The sequence below is a fragment of the Calliphora vicina genome, unplaced genomic scaffold (assembly GCF_958450345.1).
Source record: "Calliphora vicina unplaced genomic scaffold, idCalVici1.1 scaffold_21, whole genome shotgun sequence".
NCBI lineage: Eukaryota > Metazoa > Arthropoda > Insecta > Diptera > Calliphoridae > Calliphora > Calliphora vicina.
Genome location: NW_027052622.1, coordinates 171,852 through 183,945, shown reverse-complemented (window position 1 = coordinate 183,945; position 12,094 = coordinate 171,852). Strand labels below are relative to the sequence as shown.

General features: G+C 31.2%; 1 protein-coding gene and 1 long non-coding RNA gene across 2 annotated transcripts; one reads left to right on the top strand and one right to left on the bottom strand.

Moving 5' to 3' along the window:
• LOC135963093 (uncharacterized) lies at window positions 1-1,018 on the top strand. The gene is made up of 2 exons (XR_010576817.1): window positions 1-201; window positions 882-1,018. It is a non-coding gene; the product is annotated as an uncharacterized LOC135963093 (long non-coding RNA).
• A 10,086-nt stretch (window positions 1,019-11,104) lies between these two features.
• LOC135963089 (uncharacterized) lies at window positions 11,105-12,094 on the bottom strand. Its single transcript, XM_065514863.1, has 2 exons — window positions 11,961-12,094; window positions 11,105-11,887 (listed from the first exon to the last, which is right to left on the bottom strand). The coding sequence occupies exons 1-2, from the start codon at window positions 11,975-11,977 to the stop codon at window positions 11,395-11,397; spliced, it is 510 nt and encodes a 169-aa protein (XP_065370935.1). The 5' UTR covers window positions 11,978-12,094; the 3' UTR covers window positions 11,105-11,394.

The window sequence follows — 12,094 nt, the reverse complement described above, 5'->3', positions numbered from 1 at the left end:
CAATGTGATAGTGTGTAAGACCCTCAAGTGATGATATATTATAGTAGGAATCTCATTGACCATTCTAACATGAAAATACTTATTTTACTGATATATTTTACTATTAGTATTTTATTAAATATTTTCTGATTACAATATTCTAAGAATTTCTTTTATTTTTTACAGTTATCAAATGATGTCCATCTTATTAAACTTCATAAGGTAAAATTTTTTGTAAATACATATGTTTTTGTTTTTAATGGGTCTTTCACATTATTCCTAAAGTTCTTAGATTAACTTAGAATATGGTAAAAAGAAAGCAGTTTCGTTTTAGTCCCAAAAAAAAATGTCTGTTCTGTAACTAAAAACTATTGCGAATTATTAACCCTTTTGCCTGTCTCCATAAAAAAAAATGTATGCCGTACGTCCAAAGTTTTTTTTTTGTTAATTAAAAAATATCATTTGTGAATCATATGTGATGCACGAGCGTGTGAAAGAACCTTGCTGTGCATCATATGAGATGCACAGGACAGGGAAAGGTTTACAAAATTTCAAGTTTTTTGGAATATTTTCATTGGTTACAAATTTTTAATAATTTTAAATAGTTCAGTTACTAAACATATATTTTGTTTAAAAAGCAGTAAAATTAAATTATTAATTTTTTTTATAAATTTGTATAAAAATTTTTTGTATAATCTATTTTACCTTTTTTAATTTTTATAATATTTACCGTATTGACTCAATGTGATAGTGTGTAAGACCCTTAAGTGATGATATATTATAGTAGGAATCTCATTGACCATTCACATGAAAATACTTATTTTACTGAATATTGCAAATAAATTTTGATATTTTTTGTATTCGTGAATTTTTTTTAATGAATTACGTTTTTATTTTTTCAGGTTCAATGATGCTGCATGCAAATACAATTTGTACTACACTTTCATAAATTTATATCACAATACAAAATAAAGCAATAGCAATATTACAATACAAAAATTACCAAACAATAAAGATATCAATCAAAATTATTTTATGAGCTTTTCAGCTTTTGATTTCTGCAATGCCATTTAATAAGATTTATTTTACAGAAATTATTAGCATAGACGTTATATTTTTTTGGTCCAAAAGGCGTTTAACTGTTTTTTTTCTATGTATGTATGTGATTTACACAAACTCGCTTTTTATTTTTGTATTGAAAGTTAATGCGCGTGGTTAACTTTTTTCGGCCCAAGTAACAAACAAAAATTTGGTACAGTTACATGATAGAATTTAATGTTTGTTTTTTTTATATAGTTAAAGTGGACACGTAGTTTTGCATATACATATGTGGTAAGTATTATTTAGGCACATTTAGATTAGTAGGTAGAAATAATTTTTTACAACAGTAACCCAAGTTCGTATAATGTGGACCACTTAAATTAGTTGATTGTCCACTACTGGTCAAAATAACCGAAAAATAACTATGTACTTTGTAAGCCAAGAATGCGTCTTTTTAGTTTGTTTTAATAAAAAGATATTGAAAATTTTATTATTTAAAAATGGTTTTAGCAGGTTCATCAATTTTATGTATTAAATACTTGTCCACATTACCCTCCACTTTTTTAATGCTGTTTTTTTGGGTTCCTTACAATATTTTCACATAAATTTTTCCTCCTTTGACGCAAACAATTTTCAACTACAAAAACAATTAGAGAATACATTTGCTAGGTAGAACCTTCTAGTAGCTTAAGGAGTTATTAAAGAATGAGATAGCAGATGAACTGGTCAGACAGGCTTCGGATCTGGACCATATTAGTAGGGACGGGGAGGTTAAACCTCATATATTGCAGGTTGTCCAGGGCTATTTGGCCAAAGTTGTATGCAAAGGCAACTAATTGGGTTGGATAGGAAAAGTCTCAGGTCTTTAGTAGGAGTGATAAACGGGTACTGCTCAATTGGAGCATTCATTTGTAAATGGGATTCGGGGGCACAGGACTTCTGTAGGTTGTGCGAGGAAACAGTGGAACATATTCTGTGTAACTGTCCTAGACTCAAAGATTTTTAGGTAACGGAATCCCAGTCTATACTTATATCCTATGTTTGTGCGTGAAATAAAAAAAGAAATAAAACTGTGTTTTTATTTTGTTTATATTAAAAAATTATTTTCTTTATTATATTACCTTTATGTGACCATAAAATAAAAAAAGTAGATACAAATTAATTTGTGTTCTTCGTACTTGTCTTATGTGCGGCAAAAAATCCGGCTCGTTTTTCTTTTTTTTATTTTTCTTTATGGCACTTCTTTCTTATTTCTCTCCAATTTCATTTCTTCTCTTCACTTTAAGTTCACATCGCGTTATATATCTTAAGGGTATCACAATGGATCCTATGAGTTTCTGAGTGGAAGTATTCTTCTATAGTACACACCCCTTCAAATCTATCTACCTATCTGTATAAAAAGGTAGTATTTCATATTTAAAAACGGGAATTACTATAGCCTTAGAATTTTGTGTTGGTCACTTTCGGTATTTTAACTATATATATATGGGGCATTTCATGTCAAGTGAACCAACTTTTGAAATCGATGTCTTCCGATCGGGATGAAATTTGCACCAAGGTTAGTTCTATTGGATAGTAACTCAGACATAATTTTTCAACAAGATCGGTCGAGAACTCTGAGTTATAGGGGGTCAAAGTTAGACATTTTGGTCAAACAGGAGTTTTTTCTTATCCATGTAACTTATTGCCTATTGTTCTTAGTAAAATGTGTCCCAAATAGTTTAGATAGCTCTTTCTTCAATCTTTCGAAAAAAAATATTTAAAAAGAAAATAAAAAATTTTTAATATTTTTTTTCCGAAATCAGAAACTTTTTTGATTTTTTTTTAAATGGCCCTTTTTTTCTTAAAATAAAGCAGCTTAGATATTTTCCTTGAACACCTATTTGGTAGCTTAGTGGGATATCTATCAAAATAAATATTTTGTAACTCAAAACATACAATTTTTGACTTTTTTTTTGCAAAATTAAAAACTTTGTTGACTTTTTTTTCAAAATGGACCCTTTTTTAATTTTTTTTAGCTCAAACAAAAGCTTAGATATCTTCCTTGAAGACCCTTTTGGTCGCTTAGTGGGATAGTTTCTTGGCACCACGAATTTATTTTGAGCGTTTTTAAACACAAGTCTCTTGTAAAACAATCTATATCACTATGGATTCATATTTTAGTGTCCTATCGATGAATCTTAGCGAGATATGTGCACGAGGAATAGTTTCAAAGTTATTTATAAAAATATAATTAGTATTTTTTTGCATTTTTACCCATTTTTTAATGTTTATTGGTATATAACATTTAAATCCAAGTCTCTTGGAAAACAATCTATACCACTATAGATTTGAATTTTAGTGCCCCATCGATGACTCTTAGCGAGATATGTGCAAGCGGAATAGTTTCAAAGTTATTTATGAAAATATAATTTTGATAATTTTTACCAATTTTTCAAAGTTTCATGATATGTACAGTATTGTTCGAAACCTAAGCAACTTTTCCTTATAAAATAATCAAAGTCATATATATTTGTATACCCTTCACCTTCGTGAGAAGGGTATATATAAGTTTGTCATTCCGTTTGTAATTTCTACATTTTTCATTTCCGACCCTATAAAGTATATATATTCTGGATCCTTATAGATAGCGGAGTCGATTAAGCCATGTCCGTCTGTCTGTTGAAATCAATTTTCTGAGGACCCCAGATATCTTCGGGATCCAAATCTTCAATAATTCTGTCAGACATGCTTTCGAGAATTTTGCTATTTAAAATCATCAAAATCGGTCCACAAAAAAAAAAAATTTTTGGTAGTTTTATATTTTGTGTATCTTATACAAACTTATTCAATGGGTTTTTTTATCTTATATATAATTGTCCAATTCACATCCGGTGTTGTATCGATGTACGTTGTATATTTTTTTTTAAATGATGTTTTAAAAATGTTTTTGCTTTATAATACTGCAACAATACAATGTAGGTTGTGAATTGAACAAATAGTTAATTTGATGTTGATTTTCGGCTTCATATTATCTTATCTAGTAGCATTTACTACCCAGTTTTACATTTCAATACAACTTAAATTTTAACAACTTCTTAAGTACTTCTTTTGCCTAGTTGCATTTATAAACATACAATATCAATTCGGCACTATTGAATTTTTAATAAGGAGCTATTAATCTTTATTTTATATTCCTAAAAAAATGTTTTTTCTTTAATACATTAATGAAAAGCTTATTCATTTTTTTTTGCCAGAGAAAATTAAATTTCTTTTAGTTTATATTTTTTATACATATATTTTATTTTAATATTTTTTTTCATATTTTACATGTACATACATACCTATAATGAATGCTGCTAATTTGGGTCCTATTTGCAGTAATAACTCTTTAATATGTAACAGGTTAAATAGTTTTAAAAATTTTTTAAAGATCGGACATTGGAATATTACTAGTTTCTGCGCATCTGCGGGTTCTGGTAAGCTTAATGAAATAAGGCATATTTTGGAAGGAAATTATCTGGACATTGTTGGGTTGAGTTAGGGCCTTACGTTTTGTCACAGGCGATAAATATACCTGGGTATAAGATTTGTAGAAATGATAGATCGAATGGAAGAAGAGGTGGAGGTGTTGCTCTTTTGCTATCAGATAGTCTCGAATACAAAACAATATTTAAGTCTGCAAGTGGTGACGTCTGCGAAGCATTGTTTGTAGAGGTCACTATACGGGACATTAAAGTACTTGTTGGTGTTTGTTATCTGCCTGATGGTGATTTGAGTGCGTTTGAGAGCTCTGTGGGTGATTTATTTGTCAGATATTCTCACTGTGTCGTGATGGGTGATTTTAACGCGAATTTATTTTGTCCAATTGATTCACTTTTGGTCCGTTCTATGTGTCAACGCTTGGATTTGACTTACCATCAAAATTCCATACCTACCCATTATCATGTTGGTTGCGATAGGACTTCATTAATAGACATTTTCCTTTTGAGTAACACAGTTTCTTTAGGTATATCAGGCCAAATGCAATGTCCTGGTGTATCTCGACATTCCCTAATTTTTATGGCTATTGACATTCCAAATCCAGTTTGTCCGAAATTTGTATCATACCCAGATTATAATGCAGTAGCAATTGAGGATTTGGAGGCTGCTAGTTACGACTGTGATTTCAGTGGCATGTACTTGACCAATGATGTCAATATGCAACTCTCGATTTTTATGTCGAATATTAATATCTTACATGCTTTAGTTCCGATGGTTCGTCGCAGGGTGAGTTTGAGTAGGGATGATTGGTTCAATGATAGAGAAATTTGTTATCAGATTTCATTAAGAGATTTGGCGTATAACCATTATCTACTGTGTAGGACTCCACAGAATTGGAAAATCTTCTGTGGCTACAGGAATAGGGTTAAAAAGTTCCCTAGACTCAAGACATCCATTTTTCTTTAAGAAGCGCCACATATTATCCGGACTACAATCTTGAAAAATTTGTTCGTGAGCACGCCTCCTGAGCCTCCTTATAAAAAGTTATAAGGAGGCTCAGGAGGCGTGCTCACGAACAAATTTTTCAAGATTGTAGTCCGGATAATATGTGGCGCTTCTTAAAGAAAAATGGATGTCTTGAGTCTAGGGAACATTTATCGTTGTCTGACCCAGATGGTGTGAATAATTATTTTGCTGGTTGCCAAATACAAGACGTAGGGTGTTATAATGACTACATAGATAGTCAGTCTGGTAGCGGCTTTTCCTTCTCAGGTATTGGTCCTGATGTGTTGTATCAAGCATTTCTGAGAATTAAATCGAATGCTATTGGTCATGATGCCATGCCATTAAAATTTTTAAGGATTATTTTTTCGTTTATTTCATCACACTTGCTTCATCTTGTGAACACAATAATCACTACGTCATCTTTCCCTTGTAACTGGAAAATAGCTAGAGTTGTACCCATAATTAAGGAAGGACAGTCCACTTAATTGGATAATCTACGTCCTATTTCTATACTTCCAGTCCTTTCAAAAGTTGTGGAACATATATTAAAGGACCAGATGATTGAGTACATAGATTGTAGATCGTTGATTCATCCCTCACAATCGGGGTTTCGACGTGGCCATAGCACTACTTCTCTACTGTTATCCTTGACTGATTCGATCAGGCAGTTTTTAGATAGCCGTAAGAATGTTGTATTACTTTCTGTGGATTTTTCCAAAGCCTTTGATAGGGTAATACACTCAAAATTACTCTTTAAATTATCTCATGATTTTGGGTTTTCACGACATGCTTGTGACTTGATTAAATCCTACCTACAAGATAGACAACAGTATATATCCATTGGCACTTCTCTTTCCCACACTCTACGGATCACTAGTGGTGTTCCACAGGGATCCGTAATTGGCCCACTTTTTTTTATGATCTATATTAACGACCTCTTACTTAGGTTTAACGGAGTTTCCTGTTTGCCCTTTGTATATGCTGACGATGTCCAATTTGTTTGTTATTCTGATGCTGAATTTGTGGATGTGTTGGATGAGGGTGTTAATTACATCATTCATAGTGTTGCATCATGGGCATCTGATAATGGTTTCCGTGTAAACCCAATCAAGACAAAGTTAATGGGATTTGGTTTTGATACTGGCAGTATGCATATCAGAATTAATGATGTTCCTGTTGAATTTGTTAATAAGATGAGATGTCTAGGTCTTGTTATAGATAACCTATTGAATTTTTCTCCACATCTCAATTTGTTATCCTCCCGAATATCATTTATATTAAAAAGATTATATTCACTAAATATTCATTTACCTTGCTCAATCAGAAGACGAGTTGCTTCGGCTGTCTTAATGCCACATATACTATATTGTGCCGAAGTATTTTCGGGTACAGGGGCCCAGATACTAAGAAAATATAGACAGATTTTTAACAGGATTATCCGTTACGTTTTTGGTTTGAAAATACGAGATCATGTTACTCAGCATATATATAAGTTCCTTGGATCATCTTTTGATGATTTTATTGGTATTAGGATGCTATTATTTTTTTATAAATCAATTGTTAAAGGTTACCCTGGGTATATTGTTGGCATGTTTAATTTTTCTCGTTCGACCAGAAACACTCAGATAATTTTTCCCATTAGACACTTGAACTGCTTTCAGAAATCGTTTCAAATTCGTTTATCTAAAATTTGGAATGCCTTACCGAGAGAATTGAGAAAATTTTCTTATACACTTCCTCAATTAAAATTATTAGAACTTGCAGAATCGCATGTTTATCTTAACGCGTAACAGATTTATAAAGATTATTTAAAACTATACTATGTACTGTTAAGCAATGAAAAACAATAAGAATCTTATCCAGCATTCATTATGGCTTGTTTTCACTTTTACTATTTATTGATCTCAAATCTTAATGATTACTTATTTTATACTTTATTTACTATGTATAGTACTTTAAATTTAAATGTATATATTTTTGTTAATTGTAGTTTTTTATATAGTTAGTAGCTTTTATTAACCATATAAGGCCCTTAAGGGCTCGGTTATGTAATTGAAGAATTAATAAAAAAAAAAAAAAAAAAAAAAAAAACCAAGACAACCTCGATTTTTGACCTATATCTGGATTACTAAGACATTAATATAGAAAGTATGGATATCTAATGATAGATATTTCAAAGACATTTGCAACGACGTATATAAGACCATAGTAAGTTGGACCTACAATGGGTCAAAATCGGAAAAAAAATATTAAATATAAGATATAATAAAAATATATAAGATTCGGCACAGCCGAATATAGCACTCTTACTTGTTTTTAAATAGATTTATTAAATACTAGCTTGAATCGGTGCGCTTCGCTACCCCTGTCGTAGTAAAATAAGCCTATTGACGCTTCCCAGTAAGGATCTATCTACGTTCCAAATTTCAATGAAATCGGTTCAGCCGTTTAGGCGTGATGCTCAAACAAATAAACAAACCAACAAACAAACGTACAAAGACATTTATATATTTATATAGATTAAATTTTATTACATTATGTACCTACATTATAATAGTAACAACAGTTTAATTTCATTTTCTAGAACAAAGAATAACAAGAAGGGAAGCCTCTCAATTTTTCTACAACAACAACTTCTCTCTCTTCTCACATACAAGTAGTATGTGAATTCAACACACTTGAGAGAGAGATTTGACTTCAAAACTTTTTCTTGAAAATTGCAATAAATTTGCAATTCTAACACACTTTTTCACAGACACATAATATTCTTTTATTTTTTTCCACACATATAAACCATTAAAATTACCGAAACATGTATATTTCGCACAAACGAAAAATATTTTTTTTTAATTATTTTGACTTTTAATTTTTGGGTGTTGAAATTAAAACTGAAAAAAACACACTTGTAAAATTTAGTATTAAAATTTAATAAAATATTCAAATAGATTTAATTTTTGCAGAAATTATGGAATAAAAAGCTGAAAAATCTAATTATATAATCTTTTCAGTTCAAATATACATTAAATAATTTGAGAATTGTTTGAATTTTTTAAATTTAATTGTAGTACAATTTTGTGATAATTTTTAAGGTCGCTTTTTTACAACTCTGTGTGTTTGAGGAGTGTGGTGAAAGTGGTTTGAAAACTAATACATATAAACAAACTGTTACCAATACATGCATAGAGTTAGGTTTTTTATGACAACCGACTTAGGTTTTTTTTGACAGCGTTTCACTTCTTGTTATTATTCTTTGTTCTAGAACTAGTTAAAAAAAACATAAACAAAATTAACTCTATATATTAACGTTCGATACTTAAGCAACTATTTTATTGTTGTGATTTTTTACAACAAAAAAAACAAAATTTTTAAAACATTTATTTAAGTCCCGTTTATTTTGACAAAGAAAATTTAAATTTTGGTTGTTTCTGCACATTCGGTACCAATTATTTAGAAGTGAAGCCATGGCGCGTACGCGTTTCGGAATAGCATTTTGGCTAACAATTATTGAACTTTTTAATAATGTCCAGTTCCAAATTTTATAGCTAACAAATTGAGCATTAATAAATCAATAGTTTCGCGATTAATTAAAATGTATAAGGCTACTGGAACAATAGAGGAACACAATTCCGGCATTCATCCTATGAAAATATCACCTCGATCAGATCGGAAAATCTTACGTTTAATTAAAAAAACAAACCCTTTATTTCTTCCAAAGATGTTGTGAGTGGTCTTAATCTCAATATTAGATCCAGAACTGTGAAGCTGCATGTCGTCTAAGAAATCCATACTGAAGAAGAAACATTTAAAAAAGTGATTTGCCTAAATTATTGCAATGTATTCGTTCATTTTCATTACTTTTATGAAATTTTAGGTTGGATTTTTAAAAGCTTACGCCAACTGGACTGTGGCAAAATTGGAAACAGATTTATTTAGCGACGAGTCTAAATTTAACTTGTTAAATTCAGATGGAACGTGGCTTAGTTCATATACCGAGGGGAAAGCGATTACATCCACGTCATTATAAAGCCACTATAAAGCATGGGAATGGAAATGTAATGGTGTGGACTTGATTTTCAGCGAGTGGAGTTGGTCCTATTGTTGAAATACAAACAAAAATGGATCGTTTTGTTAACAGGGACATTTATCCAACCACATTCTTCAATAAGTCGAATGGGAAATGCCACATCGATGGGTTTTTTAGCATGATAATGACCCCAAACACTTGCCAAAGTTGGTCAAAGATTGGTTATCAGTTAATGGGATTAAAGTTTTGGATTGGACAGCTCAATCTCCAGACTTGAATCCCATAGGAGAACCTTTTCGGCATTTTAAAGCTCAGGGTCGGAACTTGCCGTTTTAGTAATAAGCAGGACCTGATGAATTGCTTAAAATGGGTTGCATAGATGGAACCCACATTCGAATATCTCAACCATTGAAGGACAGCATCAGTTACTACAATAGAAAGGGGACATACTCCTTAGTAGTGCAGGTAACCTTAGTTAAATCTTAACATTTACAATTTTAACAAATCTCTCCAGGCCATTGTAGATATTAACATGCGATTTCTCGATGTTTTTGTTGGCTATCCAGGGAGATGCCATGACGCGTCAGTGTGGCATAAGCTATTGTCAATAAAGATATAATAATACCACCAGAATGCCATCTTTTGGGGGATGGTGCTTATCCGCTTGAAACATTGGAACAAATCAAGATCCGCGTAACAGTTTATATTTTCATAATTTTTTTTCTGTTAATATTCACATTTTCTGTATTGCCGGCCTTCGGCCGGGTGAAGGGACTTTTAACTCTGGGGTGTATCGAACACCGGCTTCGCTAAAATCACTTTTTCTGTATATCAAAATTTTCTGAAGTACTGTCATATAAAATCAAAAAGGAATTTTTGGTTCACAATATTAATAAACTGTACCATATTATATATCATATTAAAGGTATTGTGAAGCACTATTCAATGATACCCATAACGATCAGTTTGTTTTCCGAATATATGAGAAATGTACTATTATATGTATTGACTTTAAATTCATTTAACTCTTAAACTAAGAGAGAGCAGGGAAAAATATTTACGTTTTTGTGCTTATAATTATGAGAGCTATCAACACCAAAGAAATTATAAAAATGCAAGCTGTTTCGCTGATCTTGATTTATACCGAAACATTTTTAATGACGCTATATAAGGATAACGGACACCTCACGCATGAACAAAAAAAATTTAATAATGTCTTAAGTTCTTCAAGAGTTTTTGTTGAGTGGGCGTTTGGTATTTTAAAAAAAAATTAGAGTTTTAAATTATATTGAAATACAAAGTATAGTTCTAGCAAAGCAAATTATTATGGCCTGTTTGGTACTTCATAATGTAATAATTGAAAATGAGAAACCAAACGTGTATGATATTGAACTTATAGATGAAAGCAACAATATAAGTTTCAACGCTGATAGCGAACTACATAGTAGTACTGCTTCACAAAGGGACGAAGCTAAAAGGAAGAGACTAGAGCTGACAACGCTTATTTCAGCTTAACAATAAATTAATGTTAGCGCTTATTTCAATTACACTCTGAATTTTTTGATTTGATAAGTTTTAGAAAAATAAAATTAATTTCGGTTTTTAATTATTTATTATTTAAAATAAAATATCAGCTTTAGAATCCATTGCTTTTTAACTAATAAAAACAACTTAAAATATTTCAGTTAAATTAATTTTTAGGTACAATAAAGGCACTTATAAAGGTAAATTATTTAAATTCATTTTTGGAACAGCACAAGATTAACTTTAAACAAGTCTCTTTTTAAATCACATTTTTATATTATTTTTTGATAATAACTTCACTTAAGAGAATACGCAAACTGCGCATTTCTTCCAACTTCTGCTTTTCCACATCTAACTTCTTATCTTCTATTTCTAGGTATCAAATTTTGTATTGATTCTTTGTCATTGCAGGCCTGCTGCTTTAAAAATTCCAATACTTCACACTTTTTCTTTTTCGTAGCAGGTTCTGTTGACATAACCATTTCTGGAGGATCCACCTGCGTGTCTGAAAGAATGTCATAAAGAGAACTTTCTAAAGTTGAAGCAGGGACAGCAATATCAGACCGGGAACCATAGACTTCGTCCATTTCCTCGAAAAACTCCCAAGTTGTGGCTGCTTCTCCAGAAGTGTTGTTGTGCCTTTTAATTCTCTTATATGTCACACAGAAGTTTAAAAACTTTCTGGTGATATCATCCCGCGAGAATGGAAAGGTGTCATCCACTTCTTTAATTTCCCGCAAGACCTTTTCCCATAAAACTGTCCGCTTTTTACGCTTTGCGCAGAAATCTGGTTCGTTGCGCAACCTTGTTGTGAGGAGCAGTTTTTTTTGGTTGTGGTTCCATTTCTTTTCACTGAAAAATATATAAAAATATTTATTTGGTGTTTATATTGAGTTTTTTATCAAATAAAAATAAAATTACTTACATTTGTGAGTCTGCCATTCTCTATATCTTTTTATTTTTTTGCGCGTAAACAAACAATTGTCCAAGGTGCATTTAATAAGGTGCCATCGGCAGCACAGCTGATTATAGAAATAGCACGCACAAATGTCAAACTAC